Source organism: Watersipora subatra, chromosome 1 (genome assembly GCF_963576615.1).
Source record: "Watersipora subatra chromosome 1, tzWatSuba1.1, whole genome shotgun sequence".
Taxonomy (NCBI): Eukaryota; Metazoa; Bryozoa; class Gymnolaemata; order Cheilostomatida; family Watersiporidae; genus Watersipora; species Watersipora subatra.
Window position 1 is genome coordinate 12,392,645 of NC_088708.1, and position 22,427 is coordinate 12,415,071.

At 35.4% G+C, this 22,427-nt stretch overlaps 1 protein-coding gene across 1 annotated transcript in view; it reads left to right on the forward strand.

Annotated features, from left to right (window-relative positions):
- The window catches only part of LOC137406952 (uncharacterized), a 34,876-nt gene extending 14,115 nt beyond the window's left edge, over nt 1-20,761 (forward strand). The window contains exons 7-15 of the mRNA XM_068093554.1: nt 5,719-5,846; nt 8,941-9,122; nt 11,321-11,479; nt 13,212-13,357; nt 14,223-14,336; nt 14,523-14,698; nt 15,730-15,839; nt 18,103-18,159; nt 20,154-20,761. Coding sequence (XP_067949655.1) covers nt 5,719-5,846; nt 8,941-9,122; nt 11,321-11,479; nt 13,212-13,357; nt 14,223-14,336; nt 14,523-14,698; nt 15,730-15,839; nt 18,103-18,151 — 1,064 coding nt within the window. The 3' untranslated portion in view covers nt 18,152-18,159; nt 20,154-20,761. The remainder of the gene's footprint in view (nt 1-5,718; nt 5,847-8,940; nt 9,123-11,320; nt 11,480-13,211; nt 13,358-14,222; nt 14,337-14,522; nt 14,699-15,729; nt 15,840-18,102; nt 18,160-20,153) is intronic.
- Nucleotides 20,762-22,427: the final 1,666 nt, after the last annotated feature.

A 22,427-nucleotide genomic window follows, 5' to 3' on the forward strand; every position in this document is an offset into this window, starting at 1 on the left:
TTAACTCCACATTTGATTTACTTTTCATCATTGTATACCCTTCAAGAAACTTGTAACATTATCTTGAAGAATCTGAAATAGGTAATTTATCTATGCCAAAAGCATCCTGGATCATAAAAAATACGAATTACGTATTTAGAAATTAGTTATTTAAGAAATTTCTAGCAGTTTCTAAACTGATCCAGATTAAAAAACTTTTATAGTGAAAATAAAAAATACTACCTAGTATGTATTTTATCTATTTTTAGGTACTTTACTAAACTAAGTGGGTATTTCACCAATAAAACAGTTGTTTTCCATGCTTCAAATCTAGACCAATATGAAAAAGCATCTCAACAGCAAAAAACCTTTCAAGTACCAATCAAAATTACTGTTTGAATGTTTTGTTTAAATCAAACAACTGTGATCGAAGTAATCCAATTCCTCTTGTACCTCAATATGCTTAAACCTTCCTTGTACATATACACATAAAATTTTCCTTTGAAAGATTTGATTTAAATTCTACAACTGTGATTTAAGTCATAGTGATGACTTTGAATTAATTAGGTATAATTACCAGAGGGCCTCTAACCCAGTCCCCAGAACATCGTGTCTTAAAAGCATGTTTAAAGTCGCAATAGTTTAAATTCAAAAGTTTCATTCATATCTGTCAATTATAGTTTAGGTTATAGTGGTGACAGTAAAATCCATACTATAATGATGTTGTTTTTGGTTCCTTGGTGGCTTTTAGCCTCAGCAACCTTGAACTATATTCCCTAAAATCATCTCTGGACCCATAGAAATTGCCCTGCCAAAGTTTAGTCCAAATTCATTAATTAGTTTCAGAATACATAGAGGACAAACAAAAAAACAGACAAACGATGACACATGATATATAGATTAGAACAGTTGCTATTCTTTCAGGTTGTGCTACTAGATGTTAGGGTGAAACATAATACTTACTCTAATTATTATTGTGATGACCTATTTATCATCAGCCCCTTCACCGTGTGCCCTAGTGGTGGGATTGTGATGACCTATTTATCATCAGCCCCTTCACCGTGTGCCCTACTGGTGGGATTGTGATGACCTATTTATCATCAGCCCCTTCACCGTGTGCACTAGTGGTGGGATTGTGATGACCTATTTATCATCAGCCCCTTCACCGTGTGCCCTACTGGTGGGATTGTGATGACCTATTTATCATCAGCCCCTTCACCGTGTGCCCTACTGGTGGGATTGTGATGACCTATTTATCATCAGCCTGTTCACCGTGTGCCCTACTGGTGGGCTTTGAGCACTCTGGAACTATTCCAGCTTTAGCTTCGATCCTCAACCAATTGATTTATGCCACCATAATGGATTACTGGATACGGATATTTATAAGTTGCTACCAACCCCTATGCTAGTTAAATTACTGTCACTACATAATGCACTCTTACCAGTTGGATGCCAATCTTGTCAGAAAGTTTTTAATGCCACTGATGGCACATCCAAGACAAGATTCTAAGAAACTTCACCCCTATTGGTCATGTTCTAAGAAACTTCATTCATATTGGTCATGTTCTAAGAAACTTCATTCCTATTGGTCATGTTCTAAGAAACTTCACCCCTATTGGTCATGTTCTAAGAAACTTCACCCCTATTGGTCATGTTTTAAGAAACTTCATCCCTATTGGTCATGTTCTAAGAAACTTCATCCCTATTGGTCATGTTCTAAGAAACTTCATTCCTATTGGTCGTGTTCTTGCAAAGAAATCCTGCCTTCTGTTTAGGAATGCAGTTAAAATAATCTACTAGTTTATATTAATGCAATATAGCTACAAAAGATGTTAGTCACTACACAACACAGTTGACTGCTGAAACCTTTTATTTCTGTAGCAATAAGCAACAATCAGTCAATCCTAAAATCTTACACTCATACTTCAGATTGTTCATGTTGGGTAGTAAATGGATGTAAGGATATTCTTAACCTAATTTCTGTTTGCCACTCCTGAATAATCTACATTATAAAGCCAATTGTATTATATTGCAACTATTCACATCAACGATGGTGGTATAAGTAGCTTGTGGCATTGTAGCGAAAACTGGTTAAATGTGTTTTTGGACTTGAGACATTTTAAATTAGGTCTTTCATTTTGCCTGTGTCAAGAAAGATTGCTCATGCAACAGATACATTGAAGCAGCTTAGAGCTATAGATGGTTGATACTTGCGCCATTATTGCAAATGAGATGCTCTATGGAATACAATCATGCTCATTTAACCGTTAACACAGGTATTGAGTACGTTAGATATTATACAAACACTCATAATATTAAATGCAAAAGAACAAACTGTTTGATTTGGTATATTGATGCGGTGATGATATTAAGTCATATTATGTCAAAATCATTTTTTCTCAATTTTGAAATTGACCAAAAGCATAAAAAAATTTTACAATACTTGTAAAAACAGCAGGTTTTTCACTTTAAACAGAAACTTAGCAGAAAAAATTGAACTAGTTTTTATATTTTAGTATTTAGTATTTTATATTAAGAGTAAATGCATAAAGGTAATGAGATATATTCCAAAGGACTTAAACAACCTAGTGACAAATTAAAACTAAACAGTTAGAAGAATCAGATGCTAGATGTATAAGACAATATTAACAGACAAAATAAGACTATTAAGGCAAAAGAACTCAAAGCAAAATAAGAATTCAAAGGTTGGATGGCGCTTTAGGGGTGGAGCTCAAGAACTTTCAATATCGTGCCACAAACGAACCTTTTAAGGTTCAGCTCATATACACTCAAGAAGACCTTTTCTATCATCATTTAGTTGAAATAAGCCGATAGCAGGAAACAACATTCAGTTGATCCTGAGAAAGTATGCAAGGCTCATAAACAAAGGATGTTTAGGGAATTGGGAAGCGCCAGAACCTAGCTTATGCACAATGAAACCCTGATAATAGCAATATTGATGAATGCGCTAAGAACTATCGAAGAATGCTTCATACATTTCCTTATCAAGTTAGATGTTAGACTATTGTTTGCGGTAACACACAAAACTGTGCCGCTGGGAAGTGCTTATAATACTGAGAAAAGTACTTGCAAAAAAGCAAATAAGTGGTGGAATTCTTCAAGGATGTTCCCCGAGCCAGTGCAAGGCGAACATCCTTGGGGAAAACTCGAAAAACTAATAGACAAATTGAAATGATTATGATAAAGGTTGAACAATGAGCTCCAATTCACAAGCGCTTGCTGCATTTGGTGACTTACATGTATGTAAGACTGAAATGTTCATAAAGTTTGATAGAATCAGGGTTTCGCATCAGACTTAATCAGACTTGAAAAGCTAATTCAAAGATTATCAGTGCTAATTGGGCATATCTTGGATGACAGGTGGACTGCAAGATCGTATGGTGTTCTAAAGTGTGAACTTAGAACAAGTGCAACGTAGCGCAAGCAAACTGATAGCATGCAGGAAGCACACTCAGTACGTCAAGACAAAACAGAGATACTAATAATAACTAGCCAAACCCATAACACTTTCATGGTTGTGTATTTTTTGTGTAGTCACAGTTCTTTTGTATTAGACATTCGATTGCTCAAGTTAGTCTCCGGTTGACCTTCAACAGATCCGAGAGAAACCCATATTTACTTTCACAATTTTAAATTTTTGCTATGTTTACTTTTCTTAATGATAATAATAATAATAATGAGCAAAATGAAGCCGTTACATGTAGAACTAGTAGAAATAATGGTATTGTTTCTAATTATTGTTAGCATAATAATACTATTAGTATTGTTTTCCTAACAATCATTGTCAGTATTGTACTTATGTGTTATAAATACGACATATCAGCAACTGTTGCTGGGTGTATCAGTTGCCTAGATGTTGGCGTAGCCTCTAAGGTAGTTATACTCTAAGGTAGTTATATGGTAATATACTTATTTAAAAATGAATTTTAATGCTTACACTATTGCTTAAAGTTTGCTCGCTACCAGGACTACAGATCACAGCTTGTTTTACCAGGAGGCGGTCAGCTATAACTTTTTTGAAAAAGAGAGCAACAAAAGTACCTTGCAATTTTTTGAAAATGACAGATGTCACACTTCTACCCAGCTTGTTTACATCGTGGACAAGAGGTAGCAGAGGTTAACCAAAGTTTTGATGTTGACTATTTACGGTTAAAATCAATAAAATTCCAACTATAATGATATCATCAGAGCTCTCTCGTGATATAGCTTGAGTTTAATCTAATAAGCCACAAACATTCAATCTTTTTGGCATGATTGGCAACACCTTTTTAAAATGCAAATAAAGCTTATTCGCAGGAAGTTTGGAACAAAGAATTAGTGACCAGACTTGTTTTCAGTCTTCCATCCAAAAAATGTGAATCGGTCTGAACGGAAAATCGAATAATTTACTATGTCACGTTGCTCTGTCTTGCATAGCTGTCACCGGAGGCACCAAGCTGTAATAGCTCCCTTTTTCACAACAACAATTCTACACTGCAAAGTTTGTGTAATGATCATAAATTTTATTAACCCAAGGCTACTGGCAAGTTATCAAATGAGTTTAATGATGTTGCTAAAAATAAAATTTTTTTTCTATTGGGTCATTGACCGATTTGTTTTTATTTTAACATAAGCGTCTGGGCACCATATATTCATTATATGCATGCAGCTGAATTCCTGCTGTCAACTCACTGTTCGGTGTCCGATAAAAATATCTTCGCTAATGTAGTGGCAAGTTAAAGTGCATGGATCCCTTCCTTATAAGGATATTGCTAACAAAAATATTTTATGTATATACCCTATGTAGTTTAACTTAATGGTCGCTGCACTTACTACATTACTAAAACATGTTTTTCTCTTAGACAATAGAATAATTCTTTTTTCTGAGCAAGAATATTCCTAATTTATGTTGCATTGGCTTTAGTTTTGCCTGCTCAAATTTTTGCTATGGGGCATAATATAATCATTTGCTACAACCATAACAAATGCTCGCAATGGTCCCTATGTTAAATACAACCAGATTCCATGCTAAGAAGTTGGCTAATTTTATAAAACAGTTTTGGTGTCAAAAAATTGGTTGCTACGAGATAGTCTTATCTACATCAGTTGAGAATTTTGTTTCAATCGTTTATTTCAGTCAATAGTCTATTAATTGGCATGAAGGATAATTTAAATTGAATGGATCATCAGCATTGAATTGTTTGAACTAATCAGATATTTAATTTATCATTTTAAACTTTCAAAGTTCCATAGAATTAACTAATTTTTGCTGAAGCACGTCTGAAGTCACGCTAAGAGCATTGGGAACAAAGATTGCTTCAGAGGTTCCGTTTTGCAGCCAGGCAAGCTAGCTACTGCACTACTCAACCACCTTCCAAATTGAAAGATAATTGTGTGTATAGTTATTACACCTGACGATCTCTCACAGCCCATGGGGCTGCCAGCATAATATTACTAGTATAAAATAGTTTATTAACTTTCTATGATAGGCAGCACAGTGAATATGGTTCACTACCTGAATATTGATTCAATATTGGCACTATATGTGACATTTGCTAAGAAACTGGAAATGGCCTTGCAACATTTTAAAACAAGGGTGTTCTATGATCAAGCAATGAATGACACGAATATCCGTGTTAAGTATTTCTTTTTAAAAAAACTTTTTATTAAGTTAGTCAATAAATGGATAGCGATCATAATTGAACGGTAAATTTTAAAATAACTCCATTCTATTTTCAGGTGATTTTGGTATAGCCAAGGTTCTAGACAGCACCATGGACGCAGCGATAACGTGTGTTGGTACGCCTTGTAATTTGAGTCCGGAGATGTGTCAAGATATACCCTACAGTTCAAAGTCTGATATCTGGGCAAGTTTCTATTGAACTTTCAAACAAGCGGTTGGAATTAATATGAACATACGATCATCAACATTGTATAGATGTTAACATGACTACTACAGATGCCTAGTAACTCAATTTCAGCTTTGTAGCTTTTTTAAAACACAGACTCAATATACAGGTTATACGCAAGCGTATGAGGTCGGTGAAAAACAATGTAGAAGTGTAAAGAATAGTTAATGGGACAAATCATCATTCAGGGTTCACCAATAATAAGCTGATGCCACGTGAATTAGACAGAAGTAATAATAAAAAGGTATCACGTTACCGTGGAAATAGATACTTATGCCAGGTTTGTGACACATTAAAGCTGCATTGCATCATCACAGTGCAGCACGCAGTAATTTTGCAGTAAATTTCAACTTTCTAAGCACAGTAGCCATTTACTGCTACTGCAACAGTGCTGCTACAGCATATTCAAAACTAGCAATTTAGCGAACTAACAACCTCAAAACTAGCAATTCATGCTGCAACTACACATTCTTCAAAACATGAAACTACTCCTGTACTACAACTACGCATTAATATGAAGTTGATACTGTGGATCAACTGACACTGCTGACTTTCTAAACATCTGTATTGTATTGTACAAAATTGTCAGATGCTATGTTCAGTAACTCACATAATTTTGAAATGAGAGGTCAGACAATATCATTTCTCCGATCAATGGAATTGGAATCTTCGTATTGTATTGTCATTAACATTATATACTGAAACCATGGTAGACTTGCACTTCAGCCATAATACAACATGCTAATTGTGATTCTACCAATCAAGTTCTAAAAAATTTTTCGTGCAACTTTGTGCGATACAAAAATAAAAGATTTTGCAAAGCGAAACTGTAGGATGGGTTGTTAACATATTTATACTGGCTCAACTTATGCAGATAATTGTTTCCTTTTGTTTAAGTGCAGATATGATAGAGCAATTTAGTGGTGTAGTGGTTAGAGTGCTGGACTGTAAGTTGGAGTACTCAAGCTCAATTCCTGTGTGAGACAATTTTATTCCTCACGCTCCTGGCGGGTCTTCGGACAGACGGATAAGCACTGCTCATATTATAATACAAGCTTCAATATATTGTATTGAATTTAGACTATAAAAACAAAACTAAATTAAATATTGGCATAATAAATCAAGAGTTATTATGGCGGTGTCGACGTTCTTTCTCCGATCGTTAATGTTTTTTACTAGGTTTTTAATCAGTTCATTTTATAGTTATATACATTGTATAATATACACTCCTATTTATACATTATATAATATACACTCCTATTTATACATTATATAATATACACCACTATATATATTATATACATTATACGTATTGTATATTCTTGATCAAGGCAATTTAAAGTGTAATTGTTTCTTTACCAGTTTTAGAGAATCCTTGATTTGTGCTAGAGCTTATGGGACATTTTATGGCATTTTATATGCATGTCTGCCAATTACCCCTGTAATATACATGTATACTGCTAGCACCTGCAGATCATGTCAACATATTGATACATTTTTGTAGCTGGCAGCCTTTGTTAAACACTGGTGGCATGAGTTTTTCTGTGACACGCATAATTGTGGCAGTATATAATTATGCGCGACAAATAAAATTGGAAATATTTGACCGAGTTTTTATACATATACATTATCAGCGAACTTGGTGTGTCAAGTTTTGTAAAAAAACACACATATGGCATTTCTCAATTTGTACTTTTTTAATGTCTTTAATTGTAAACAAACACCCAAGTAACGATGTTCAACAATTATATAGACAAGTTGGCTGCAGGTGCGCTGCAATCCAGCTCACATACTGGTTAACGTTGTTAGCAACCGTTCATCAGCTTCGATTCTTCATTGCTGTAACCTAGCAATAAAAATATAAAATTCAGTCTGAAAATTGCTCAAGTAATAAGTTTTTTTTCGGAGAAAATCTGCTGTTGAACCATACGTTATTGCTTAATCTATTAATATGCATGCATTTTGTTCAAGTTGTTCTGTAATTACCGCTGTCACTTACCTCTCCCTCGACTCTTTAGTTGAAAAGGTAGATTTTATTGAAAGAACCATGTGCCTGTTTTACACTTGTTTAGGTGCTTTGAGCATCAGAGGTCATAATATTTCTGTTTTCCTAAAAGGTTGCTGTGAACCCTTGACCTATTAGTTTTCTGCCTCAATCGTAGCAGCTCATTTGACCGAAGAACTATTTGCTTCATTTTACCAATATTATTATTATCATCATCATCATCATTATTATCAATATAACCCCCTGCGTTCTGGCTAACTGTCACATAAGCAGATTTCCAGCCGCTTTCCTTAGCAGACCAGGAATTTATGGTAAACCTAAAGAATGGGTGTGAACTTATTGCAAGCAAACATGAACCACAATTGTGCGGTGCTGGATAGAGTGCAGAGATATGTAGTTCTACAGTAATCAAATGTTTAATAGAATACAACGATATACAATGTTTTACGATATACACCTATATACTATGTTTTACAGAAATGTATAATAGCGTTACACGTGTACTTCTGCAGCAGCTTATGTAGTTGCGCAAGTGAGATTGTATAGATCTTTATGGTTTTATTCTAGCCGAGTATAAATACCTATATGATATTTATTTGTTGTGACACACATAGTTTTGCTTCCGCAATATTCTGTGTTATATATCTTGTGAGATTTTGAAAAAAGGTTACATTAGCTTGATCTCCCAAAGTCATTCTTCGCATTCTGGAAACTGAATAACTTCATCTACAGATAGTCACGTTGCAAATTCCTTAGTTGACACGTGAACAGTGAAGTCTTTAATGTCTGGTATGGATAAATGGTCACGCCTACAGAACTGTTTTTTCAGTGTATGGCATTAAACTTTAATATAAGATATAATAGAATAGATTTATACGTAAATGTAATCTAAAATAACTGTGTTTTTACTAGTGGTTATTGTAGTCAGTTGGGAGCCATTTTGTTAACAGTCAGTTGGAGTTTGGAGCATATGTTCCAGTTATGCTCTTTTTGTATACAAAAGGACTTGCCAGTTGCCAACAAAAAATTCGTGACTTGTTTTTTCAGGCTTTGGGATGTCTCTTGTTTGAGCTGTGTGCTCTACAACCTGCATTTGATGCAAAGAATTTGCTAAGCCTGTTTTACAAGATCACTCAAGCCGACTACTCTCCTATACCCTCTCACTACTCACCTCCTCTCTCAGAGCTTATAGCTGCAATACTGATTAAGGACCCAGAAAAGCGTCCAAGGTATCTCTATACCTTTTAGTTAGTTGCACAAAACTAAGCGAAAACTATATATCTAGCTTTAAAATATGGTATACAGCGACAATTATAAAATGAAACACTTTTTTTTACAAAACTAACAGATTTTATTACTGATTTTTATTAGTTTACACATAGGTTGAGGTGATAATAATAAGACTCGATAATAATTATAGATAGTTTCTCAGTAAACGGATCTTGCGAATTTTAACTATATGCTGTCATTATAATTATTATAGTTTGGCATTGCATCATGTCTTTAACATAGTAAGGCAAAGATTACAATAATAATATAAATTACTTTTTATTTGAAGAAACAGCAAAAAATATATAAAAAATAGCACAAAATACTCATTGCACTGAAATATATTAATGGCAAACCACATTTATTGTGTCTTAGCAAATAACTTGTTGATTGTGTTTAGCAAAAACTATTCGTTTATAGCCACGGTATATTTATCAGCAAATAAATCACTCCCTGTGCATAAGGTCATTAGTCTTTTTTTCTGGCGCAGTTCTTGGACTGTTTGCTTATGAGTTATGAGATTATCTCTGGTGCCAAAAAACTTTACAGTTAATCTTCTAGTTAACTCACTGGAACAGAACTTACTTATACTCGCAGGCAAGCTGCGAGCAATTAAATTACAGTTGCCTCTCCGTCTTTCATCTTAAACTCTGATCATAGCCTGTTAACGCTAACGCCTGTTACGATACTACGCAGTATGCGCTGGCACCAATGCCATTAGTATTTTGCAATTCTACAAAGCTTGCATCAGCTCTAAAAACTCATACTTCCTTTTAATCTGCTGCCAGTGAACTTTTGATTCAGCAACAGTAATGGCTGTCACCGCATGATGCTATTGAAGACGCAAACACATTTTTATGTGGTCACAGAGCCTGCATTTTATATTTTAAAGAGCTAGAATGTTGCTAAGGTTGTTAAGGCTGCTTGAGACGATGGAAGTCCTAAAAAGTAGACTCCTTGACCTTGTCGCTATGTCAAACTAATGAATGTTTCGCAACACGGAGCAAATCATTTTGTTGCCAGGTGGCCAAACATACTTTGGTATCACTTGCTCAGGTTATAATATCGAGCATTTCTAACAATATAAATGAAGCTTAATCAGAAAATGTCGCCCTCAAACCAGCTTTTTGCATAAAAAAAATCCTTGTGGTTTATTCTATAATTTTTAGTTTCCGGATATGATCAGAAATAGGAAAGCGGTACAATTTAATTGATGCCCACAAAACCCGGCATTAGCTTTGCATATTATATAATTATAATATAACCACTGCTGCATATTATCTTTATCTATATTTCTCAAAATATGTCATCCGTGTGTCGTATGTCTGTCTGCATTCCAGGTACAACTATTATTAGAATAACTGCAGCTGGACAACAATGCTGACGCAATGTCATGGAGTACCGTCATTAGAAGCCTAGCAGCTTACTGCAATTTTCCATTGACAATGTGCCAGGCTAACAGCTTGAAAGTTACAGTTGTTTGACAAAGTTTTAAAACTTTTACAGTTGTTTTCATTTTTCTCTTAATTTATTTCCACTACACAAAACACTTCTCTCATGATATGTAGTTTGAAAGTTAGAATGGTAAATGTTGTTTTATATTAAATACAAATCAATTTTCTGTCTGGACTTTTTTATTACACGGGCAACGCCGGGTGGTACAGCGAGTATTATTATAATATACAGCGTTGTGTATGAAATTATAAGAATGTACTCTCTTGAATTTTTATTGCACCATAAAAATTATTGATGAAGGCTCTATGTGCGCAATAGCTTAGCTATATGAAGTTGGCAGATCCCTGTTGGCAGGAAGTGAGCAGGGTGTTGCTCATATGGATGAAAAATTACTGCTATTTAAAGCAAGAAGACAGCCCAACGACGCGCAGACCACTCCAGCCTAGATTTGTTTTTTATTCGCGGGTGTCAGCAGGCAGTTGATTCTATGCTTCTGGGGATTGGTATGAGCGCTGATGACGTGCAGATGCTGAAGTAGATGCTGGAAGTGTTGAGTGATCAAGAGAGAATTTAAGAGTAAAGTAAGGGTGGATGGTTTTAAGGAGAGATATTTGATAGCTCAGGTTGTGAGTAGGCATACAATCACGATAAAATATAGGTTGGAGGTTTCTGATACTCTTCTTAAAGTTGTCTTACCTTGTAGTGCCAGTGCAATACTCAATATGCCAGCGGTCAGAGGCTACCTCGAAGTGTTCATTCAAGACCGAGAATATTTGTTGAAGCAAAAGATAATAACGCTAAAAGCCAAAATGAGCGGAGACAGTGGAGCAAACTCACCTGTCCAGCACAGGAAGCGGTCGAGGTTAGCATACGTAGCATACGAGGTTAGCATACGTTTTACTTTTGATAATGAATTTGGAAAGGTTCAGTTCTTGAAGGTTTCTTCCTTGCAGAATACTAACAGGTACTGGTCTAGCTGATCTAACTATGTATGGTATCCATGATACCATCTATGATGTATGTTAGTGTTTCGTAGGGTCTGTCTGAAAGAGGCAATACTAGGTTTTTAATTGATAATTTATATCTATGTTTAAAATATCTCCCAAATTGAGTTCCTTATAAACATATGATAGGTTGTCAGTACAATCTTTATTTGGTATACGGAATAGTGAATGTGAAAAGGCTGTTTTGGTATAAGTTTTCATTCAAGCTTTTCACTGAATTAACATATCTGATTTAATTGACTCATTGAAATAATTTTTTTATTGTTATTAGGGCGACATTTTTGTGTGAAACTTGTTCACACAATCAATTTCCTGTGTAAAATATTTGGCAGAGAGATAATATGAATATTTCACAATCACAGTTGAAATATGTTGCATAACCTATAAAACCATTTTCAATACATAAATATGCCTGATAAAATATATAAAATATGCTCAATAAAAATGTCTGAATAAGAACAGTGTGAAACCAAGGCCAGTGATAAAGCACGCTAATAGTGTGCTTGCCATTCAATTGATTGGCTGAAGAATCCGGGGACCTTGAGACAGGCTGAGTGAATTGGCTAACTCATCCATCGGTGATGGAACAAATTCTTGGCAAACGCACTGACATTTGGAAAGCTAACATAATACATTGTATATCTTGCTTAGAGGAGAGCCTTGTAAGCTCTTCATATATTTCAGCATATAAATCATAGCTTGGCTCTAATTGTTTTTTGAGAATGGCTCTTCTGTAATGCTCTGCTTCAAAATAACTGATGGAGACTCGACTGACGTAGGTTTTTATTTTCTTATTAGCTCGGCTTCTATATAAATTTATCTTATGGAACCTTATGGGCTATATAGGCATTGAGTTATGTTAGTCACTTTCTAGTCGCCAAGATAATATAATATTGATAACAATTGACATATAAAAAACTTCTTAATAACTACTGATTACTTCCGTGGCAGTGGCTTGACCAACTACACAAACGCAGTACTGGCAACTGCTAAAAATATTTTATTAAATATTAACTCTGCCTTTTAAACTTCTTCTACTACCGGATTAACGTACAAACTCTACACAATGATTTGTGTGATAAATGAGATCTAATTGAAACATTTAATAAACAGGTACTATAACAACAATTATTAATAGTTTTATGGAAATATTGATGAGCAGCTTCTACTGGTCAATATTCGGCTTGATTAATTAAATTTATCTCCAGCGAGTAAACTACTTACCTACAGGTGTAAGTTTTATGGATGTAAATGCGTTTTAGAATCAAAGGTGTGAGATATAATTCCTATGATTTAACAAACATATACGATAAGGTGTGTTCAAGGATGTATAACTAGATCAAGGGTCACAAATAGACACTTAAACCTATAGTAAATGAAGCGCCAGCTTGTGGTAACAGGTTAACATAACAGGTTACCATAACAGGTTAACATAACAGGTTAACATAACGGGTTAACATAAACACATAAACATGCGCAATGAACAAGAATCATCTAATTTATAAGGCAGGCAACTTCAACATTTTAATGTTCCTTTCATCATAGAATATGACTGTAGGCTTAATAAGTTTTGCCGCTTACATTATACAGTCAGCAACTAGGAGCATCAGCGACCTTGAGACGAAGTACTCCTGCGCATCCTACAGCCCTTTCACTCCAGCCAAATGCCCAACTTCTTAGAAAATCATTACCCTACCTCACGGATAGTTGCAGCGGAGATAACAGCTGTGAACAAGGTAGGAGTCAACAGAGCTACATATATGCATTATATAATGAAAGCTTCTTACATAGAGCTATCACTGCAAACCTGGATTCATACAGCCTTAACAATAGTGCATGTTAGTAAACTCACTATCATGTTAAGGTGATTAGATACTACAAGTACGTGTAATACAGTAAGTAAACAATGGTTAACCTATTCATCTCTGATCCTATCCCTGATTTTATCACTTACTTCCTAGGATTTTTGTTACAAGTTCAAAGTAAAGCCTGGTTCCCATATATGATGCTGTCGCAAAGCACCGGCGACAGCATCGCAAGCTATTAGCGGTAAAATGGGAACCTACTCGCCGGGTACCGCCGGTAGTTGCCGGCACCAATGCAAGAGTTTAGTACTGTTCAAAAATCGCGAAGAGCCGCAGGCAAAACCTTCCCGAAATGCACTGTACAGGTGAAGGTCAGCATTATCAAAACGGCATGGTGAGCAAACATTTTTATGCCGTTATTAGCGATGCAGCTTTATGTGAACATAAGCCACCAAGCCTAGCGCCGCAAGCGTTTTGCTGCACAATATTACCGCCGGAGTCTCGCAATCGATATGGGAACCAGGCTTAAATGCGCAATTCTAGTAATATTTACTATACTAAGAGCCGTGTCTGCCTGTTTTTTTGACAGACGGACATGGTCAGTTTGTCCAGTTAGACCAGTCAGTTAGTTTGAGCAGCCACTGACCAGTTCAACCATATCAGAGGTTCTGACCCTAGTTGTTTTGCTCATGCAAACCTGTCTCTTAATTTCACACATTTGCAAACACAATGTTGTAGCCATGTTCTAATTTGATAATGCGTGTATTTAGTGCTACATTTGAGCATATTTCTAAAGGAAATTCCACTGATGCGCAAGTCGACCAATCCGTAAAAGACAATCAAAAAAGAGTCTCAGTAAACTATTCTGATGACTTTGACAGTTCCTCGGGCTCCTCAGAGGCAAGCCAAGGTGTGATTTAGAGCTTCTACATTTTACCTTTTTTGCCCATTTTTTATCGTTGCTTTCTCTCTCTTCTTAAGAGTAAAGTTGCATCAACTATCTTCTATTGTTGCCATGTAGTAATATTTTATTGTTGTTTGGTTCATCAGTTAGAGGTTGTCTCATAAGTAAGCACAGCAGTTTTTACTTGGTCAGTGGTTAGCGATGAGGAGATACCTGAGGAACTACCAGAAGTGGCGGACAGACAGACCATTGTTAAAGAAGAACATCCTGTTCACTGTGGCTGCTCTCCTTCAGCTGATCTAGAAGCTGCCGAGTCGAGTAACGTTTATTGCTACGATGACGACTTTGAGGACGACTCAGAGACAGAAGTAAATAACACGATGCATTTCGCACTTGTCACTTAACAAACTGATAATTCACTTTGTGATGTTTTTAATGCTGTGGTCCATTTCCATTATTATTGGGTGTGACATTGAGACAACCTTAAGACTCAATTGCCGAGATTGAAGGCATAAAAAAGCTTTGCAGTTGAAGAACTTAGTGGTTGGCGACATTCTTTCTAGGCCCCTGTGTGCAGCCAGCCACTTCCGTTTGCTAAGCGTGTTCTCCTGAAACCACTAGTATTACATATATAACAGGATGATACAGGTGTCAGCACCATAGCACCGCTACTTTAATGGCCATTGACGTAGGTAGTTAGGTTATGTAAGTATTGTTTTACCTGCGTATAGACGCACAACCTAATCAGGTACTGAGCCTTTATTGTTCACATTTGATGTCGACTGAAATTTTAAAGATATATTACCATAAAAAACAAATTAAATTGGTTTTTACTTAATATTCAACTATCAACTAGTTATTCTACATATTTCAGAGCTAAAAATCTTTCAAGACGTAGAATAACTAGCTGGTGCTAGTAACATAGTAACTAGTAACATTACGATCTTGTTAGCTCCTACAAGCATGTGATTCTGTCATTTGATTCTAGTAACGTGTTTTACATCAGACCTTTATTTCGTGCATCAATTTGATAAACAGGTTCTTTCTTTAATGGTTTGTACGCTGGTTCAGCATCAACAAGCCATCTGTGTATTTACTGCTACTTGTCCGGTTTTAGTTTATATCTAGTGGTAGTTTGTTTACCTCTTATTCCGTTCTCTTGGAGCTTTAGAGTACAAACCATAATATGAGATTAGCGCTAGTAGATGCATATCCAGATGACAGTATATGTGGCAAGCACCTTAGAGTGATTGACACATTCATGTAAAAATATCAGTGGAGTGTCAAGACTTCATATCGACACTGCGATGTTCATGGTTAATCTGTATTGCCAAAATAGCATCAGCGGATTCTACGGTTCAAGAATGAGTGTTCATAGATGCCATGATTCTTGTGACAGGAACTGGATGAGATTATAAGCAAGGCAAAAGAAGCTCAGATGCTCAAACCACAAAATGAATATTTTGTTGATGAGAATGACAGCCCTTTGAATTCCAAACAGTCGCTCAGGTACTGTTTATCCCTTTATCTCTGATCATTTTTTTTTCATTTGGAGGAAACTCAAACTCGAATTCAAACACGCAACTGCAAGTTGTTTCACGCATGGAAGCTCAAACAAGTTCTGTGTAGAGAGTGAAACGATTTGGCTTCAACTTCAGCATATTTCAACGCGTCCTCTAATCGGACACATTGGCACACTCCTCCCAACATATTGCCTAACTAAAGTGTTGGCAAGAACTTCTCAATTTTGGGGTCATAAACTCGCAGTTTCACATTCAGTCTAAAATACCAGTAGTTTTTCGAATTTAAAATTTGATTAGCATTTTAGTGATTTTTTATAAAAAAATATTTTCAAATGTTTTATCTGGAGGTAACTAGTAAATACCTAAAATTACTTTTAAAATTAACGTAAGCCACAAATAAATTGAAATAAACAAATGTCTTTGCAATGCGTATGCACACCAAGTCTCTGTCATCGATCCTATGCAAGCATTCGTGATCGAGGTAACACAGAAAGACAAAATCCAATGAAGCCATAGAACCGGTGCTTCCATCCCAATGATAATTTCACAGGAAAACTTCATAAAGTCGAAAGACTTAGTCACTTCACCTTCTAGATCCTAGCAGTGATTTCCACACCTTGGTCTACTTTCGCGTTGCCGCTCGATATTCCCATCCTTCTCCTTTTTCTGTTTAATAAGCTGATCCTTAACTGAAACAACTGTCTAAAATTAAAGGGCAATCAGTTTTTAAATATTCAGGCAACAAATTGCACAGAATAAATTACATGCCAAATTCATCTGTACTTGGCAATGTCATAAAACATATTCAACTATAGGCTACCACTTTTTGATCAATAATCTACCAATTGGTTTATTATCTATCGCTATTACTATCTATGTAGTATCTATTGATACTAGCGGCATAGGTTGTCCCTTTTAGGCTAGTACATCCACTTTTGCTGACTCAGACATTGTCATATTGTTGTTTACATAACTCTCAACACACACATTGTAGCATATTGCTACCTTTCATTGGCCAGAGCAGCAGCACACCACTTCGCTAGTAAAGTTGCGTGTACACTTGCCAATTATCGACTAGCAGTTTTCGACTGACATTTGTGATGATCAATTTGTATTCCAAGCAACCGCTTCGACCAATCTACACGGCTGATAGACTTCACGCTCACGAATACATTGGTGATTGGCAATAGCTAGTAACGCATTGCAAAAAATGGCGGAATTTATATTCACATTTGCGCAATGAAACCGAGCTCGTGTTGTGTGAAGAATCGAGACTGAATTTTCAATCTCGTATGATTGGTTGTCACAACCGAACAATCGTCTGCAATTTAAACCAGTTCAATGTTCAGTTTAGCTGATTTTTCAACACATTTCTAGTCACTTTAGCGTTCGATCCAAATTTTATGAAAAGATGCCCGATTATTGACTAGTGTACTCGTATCACAGCCCGTGGCAATATTAGTTTTAGTAATTACAGCAATCAGGCCAGTTTTTCCCAATAGTCTATAACTAAGGAAGGAAATATTTCTTCTACTCAACACTCCTGTTTGGTTTATCACGATGAATTCCCAACTGAATCTTATTGCAATCCATATCTGTATGCACCATAAAATCACACAAACAACATCTGGCTTTATTGCAATGTATCACCTGGTGGGTGTTAAGAATCATTCTTCGCTTGGAGAGCGATATCCTACAAAAAACAGCAAAATCTTAGTCTACCCTGGTTTATATAGAATTAACACCTGTTATACTTCTTCATCTACCCTCATACTGACTTAAGGTCATCACTTCTCTCAAGCCTTAATAGCATGTTACTTGTTTTTAACGATAACTGCATCTAACTACCAAGCTTTCATCGTCTTATTCTGTTGAACTTTCAGCTCATGTTAGAACATTAATTCACTAGATTTTTTACGCTGAATTCTAATGTTTCTATCCATATTGCATTTAGCAGACAAATCTTATGATAGTTACAATGCCTGACAAACTTCTCTACATTCACAAACTGTCTTTAACGCTTGTGCTGTCAATGAGTCTAGTTGGAAATAAAAAAACTCGGGCTCATCAATGACCTTCAAAGGTCACATTGAATTTCAAGGACCAAGCTTTGTTTTTAGACCGTATAAAAGGCCGAGTAAGGCTGTATGAACTATGTGTCGTCTTTGCAGTATAAAAAAGGTCCAATCTTACTTAATAAATGAAATATTTCATGAATAGTTATATGCACTTTTACTTAATGTTTGCAGGCAATATCTGGAACAGCTTGGAGATGTGTCTGCCGGTCATAAAACCTAACCTTCTTAGTAAGTGTTTAATTCAAGCTGCTGTCTCTATATATAATGTATTACACAATTGGGTATTTGGCTTACAAGTAAAATTATTTTGTAAATATTCATGAAATGTTCTGTGAGGAGCCGAGTATTTGTTGCACAAATGAATTGAACTATTATTTTTAGTTAATGATTGAAAATTTCACATAAAAACAATCTCAGTTTTGTGTAGTTATGCCATGGGATGCATAATACTTTGGTTTAGTCTTGGCAAAGCGAGTGACATGAAAAGTACAGTAATGCAGTGCTACTCTAGTATTAACAGCTGCATGTTGCCAAACATACCCTGGGAATATTAATCAGTTTGGCAATGTTTTTTATCAAATGACCCAACTACTGAAAGAGTGAATATGAACAAAGAATATTCTGTAATATACTAAGACGTGGAATGTTTGTTTAATATTTCATATTACAAAAAAGTATATATACTGCATAATCGTTTTGGAATGGTCAGCTGCAGCAATAAAAGATGACAAGATGCTGGATAATCTTGTAATGTGCTTTAAACAAGTGAGGCAATATCGGCAAGAACTAATAAATTCATACAAGTATTATGCTTCGGAGATGTATGTCTGTTATTTTCAGATATGAGAAATTTTTCAATAAGTGTGAGTTTTATATGAGCAAGCTTTACGTTTTTTGTGCAAGTTAGTAAGGGCATACATTTCTATTTGGTTGCATCTTGCATTTTGGTTCTATTTGGTTGGTTTTGTTCTACATTTTATTCAGACATGCATTTTCTTGGGTGTGTGATTGGGTCATGTATGCACAGTATCAATACACAGATTTCACAAAGATGCAAGTGCTTTGTCGATACAAGAGTGTGCATGTTAATTTGAAACACTAGTATTTTATTGGGTTTGTATATGATCGATTGAGATGAGTATGATCTCGTGAAGCGTGTGTTAGCATGTGGTACAAGCATTTCTTAAGAATACTAGTGGGTTTTGTTGGGGTGACTACGATATGGTAAAATACATGTTTTGTTGATTGAAGTATGAATGTTCCATTGTGATGTGCTATAATCTGCATGCGTTTTTTTGAAGAGCATGTGTTTAATAGAAATATGAGTATTGTATTGCAAAGACATTGGCTTTATTAAGTTTGGTCTATTTCATTAGAATACTTATGTGAATGTTTGTGCATATATGACAAATATGTAGTGGGAAAAAGTGGATGATTAAGTTTGTGTGCGCAGGAGTTACACTTAGTCATGCGTTGCATGGACGGTGTTATGTTGAGAAAAGTGCAATTTTTTGTGTATAGAAACTTTGTTGGGTCTCAGTTGTGACAATTACTCGGTGTATTGGAATAGCCGAAAGTATGTCAGCAATAGGATTCAAGATTTAAAAATGACAGGCGAATCAAAATTCAGCCAGTTAGTCGCTAGTTCTTACTTCAGTGACATAAAACTGGACTACTCAATGGTTACCACTCATGTGGAAATTCATTACTGTTCTGCCCTTCCACAAATCTTTTTAAGGTACTGAACCACTTAACCGGCAGATGTTTTCGCTCAAAAACACATTAAGAGTTTATGGTGGTTTTTTTATAGTGAAGATTACTTGTTTGAACTTGTAACAACTAGTACAACTCGTACCATTCTCAACTCGAGCATTTGAACTCGTAACAGTACCATTCTCAACTCGAGCATTTGTCAATCGCTAATCTTTTGTGGTTGCATTGCAAGTCCAGGATAAATTAATGGTTCATGTTTCCATGACAATTTGCTAATTTAACTAGTTTTATCTCCTAAACTATTTATTATAAAACTGATAGACCAGTAATCCTTGTCATACAGGCTCGTATTGTGTTTTTAAGTGTAAAATGGACTGCTCTAAAGACAAGTTTTATATTTCTGCAATCTTTTTTTGGAAGCATTGAATCAGGCGTAAAACAGAAAAATAAAGCAAAACTCTGTATGTTCATTTAAAATTACTATGCTAATTAAAAACCTTATTTTTTAGTTCCATAAGCTCCATGGATTGCGTCTGAATGAATTTGAAGGTGCGATGACCATACAACAATAAGTACTTATGATTGATGCTACCATGCATATGCAATGTCACCGAGGCCACCCACCATTGTGTTGTAACATGTACATATTTGTTTGCCCAAATTATTAACTGCATTCTGTCTCAGCATAATAGTAAATATTATGGCAGTTTTCATTTGTACACAGAAATAGTGTCTGTTGATTTGATCCTGGCAGCAGGATTTGATTTGAATCGCCGAATTTATCACAATTGGTTAACACAATTATGAAGTTTATACATTGTTCAGTTAGTTATGAATAAATTGTTAAATGAGTGTAATTAAAAAGCAACAGCTTGATTACCAAATATTTTGTATATTCAAAAATGTTGTGCTCACACCCCTTACTGATACATTATTCTTTGTCAAAGTTAATATATTTTGTGTTTTTTAAATATACATGTATATATTAATTGCATTTCAACTGATGAATGTTTTGATACTATTGTGGCTAGTTTTGATGCATAAGCAAAACAAATATTACTTGGATGAAGAACTGCAATTCATGATATGCTACATGTTATATTTTGAAATAAATAATTTCAAAACTTAAACCTTGAAACTTGCAGCATCATAGAATCTATCGAACAGGTCTTCTGGTGGCAAATGGCCAATTCATGGAATATTCAGCCACTGATTTTGTCAACACAGCGGTATCCACAGTTGTATCTATGAAATAGATACAACTGCCGCCTTGGGCAGAAATGGTTTGATATATGATTGTTTAGGTGAAAAATGTCTAACTTGTGACAAATAAAAACATATTTGTTTTGGTATCGCTTGTTGTAGAACCTTTTTACCTGACTTCAAACAATGACTGTATCACTTTCATGATTCATCTGTAGCATGCCAAAGCCAAACATCCTTAACAGTTTAATATGAGTGACTAATCCTTGGAGTGTCTTTTTTAGTTAATACTAAATTAAAAAGCAACTACAGTAAAAAATAGTAAATATTACATTTTGCATGACACAAAAAATGTTGTTTGATAAGCAAGTCTAAACCTGATATGGCTATGCCAATGCTGATCATAGGAGTGCAAATAGGTTTCCACTAATAAAGGTTACCGGCAAAACGATGCAATTCTTTTTAAAAAAAAGCTTGGTACTTCAAACTTTGACCAACTCGATCATACCACTATAAATGCTTCATCATGTTTAAAACAAGGTGAGTTCAATAAAAAAATTGATGAGAGTAAATGTCACCTGGGAAAAGATGTCAATAACAAAATATAAGGTCAACTGATGATAATAAAGAAGCAAATATGTATGTATCATTAATCATTTAGTGTAGGCAAATATTATATTTGCCTACATTAAATGATTTTGACAAGGTGTCTGTCTTTCTTGAGTCTCTAGAATCGAATTCTATTTTAACCCAAATGATGCACTTCCTTGCAATCTGAACAATAAATGAAACACAAGTTTGTCAGGTTTTGTCAGGTTTGTCACAAGTGAGGATTAGACTACAACAGGAGAGGCTAGAGCTACCTCAAATAGCAAGCGGAACAGCATATACGAGGTCTTGCTTTGAGATGAAACTTTATTTCAGACAGCATTACTTTTAACAAGTTTGCTTCTAATTTATAGGCATTTTAAATATTTTAATTCAAATATTTTTTAACAGCAGGTTGGTTCCAAAAATATCTTGATCTACTATTGTTTCGATCTGCTATCGAGTCAATTGTTTTGAAAAATCTTATAATGATGATTTTTTCGAACCAATTGACTTAAAACTTCACATCAAACTCATAAATGCCTGTTAGTTTTACTCAAAAATACCAGAGTTCGATGTGAAGTTTTAAGTCAATTGATTCGAAAAAATCTTTATTATAGAATATAGGGCAGGATATCCCAGAGTTCGCCACAATAGCCCACCTCTTGCATTGATTGACAGCCAAGGGAGAAACGTGGAGATGGACGAATGAGGAACGCACCGCTTACGACCAGCTGAAGAACAGCATCAGTTCCGCACCGGTTTTATGCTATACGGACCCCTGAAAGCAGTATATTTTGGACACTGCGCAAGTGGACACAGGGTAGAAGCCGCGCTGTCTCAGATGTAATAGGACCGAGTCATCGCATTCTATAGTAAGACTCTAGCCCCCTCAGAGCGCAATTATTGTGTCACCCAACCAGAGCTGCTAGTGGGCATCAAGGCAGTAAAACATTTCCGGTCCTACTTGTATAGCCAGAAATTTGTCCTTC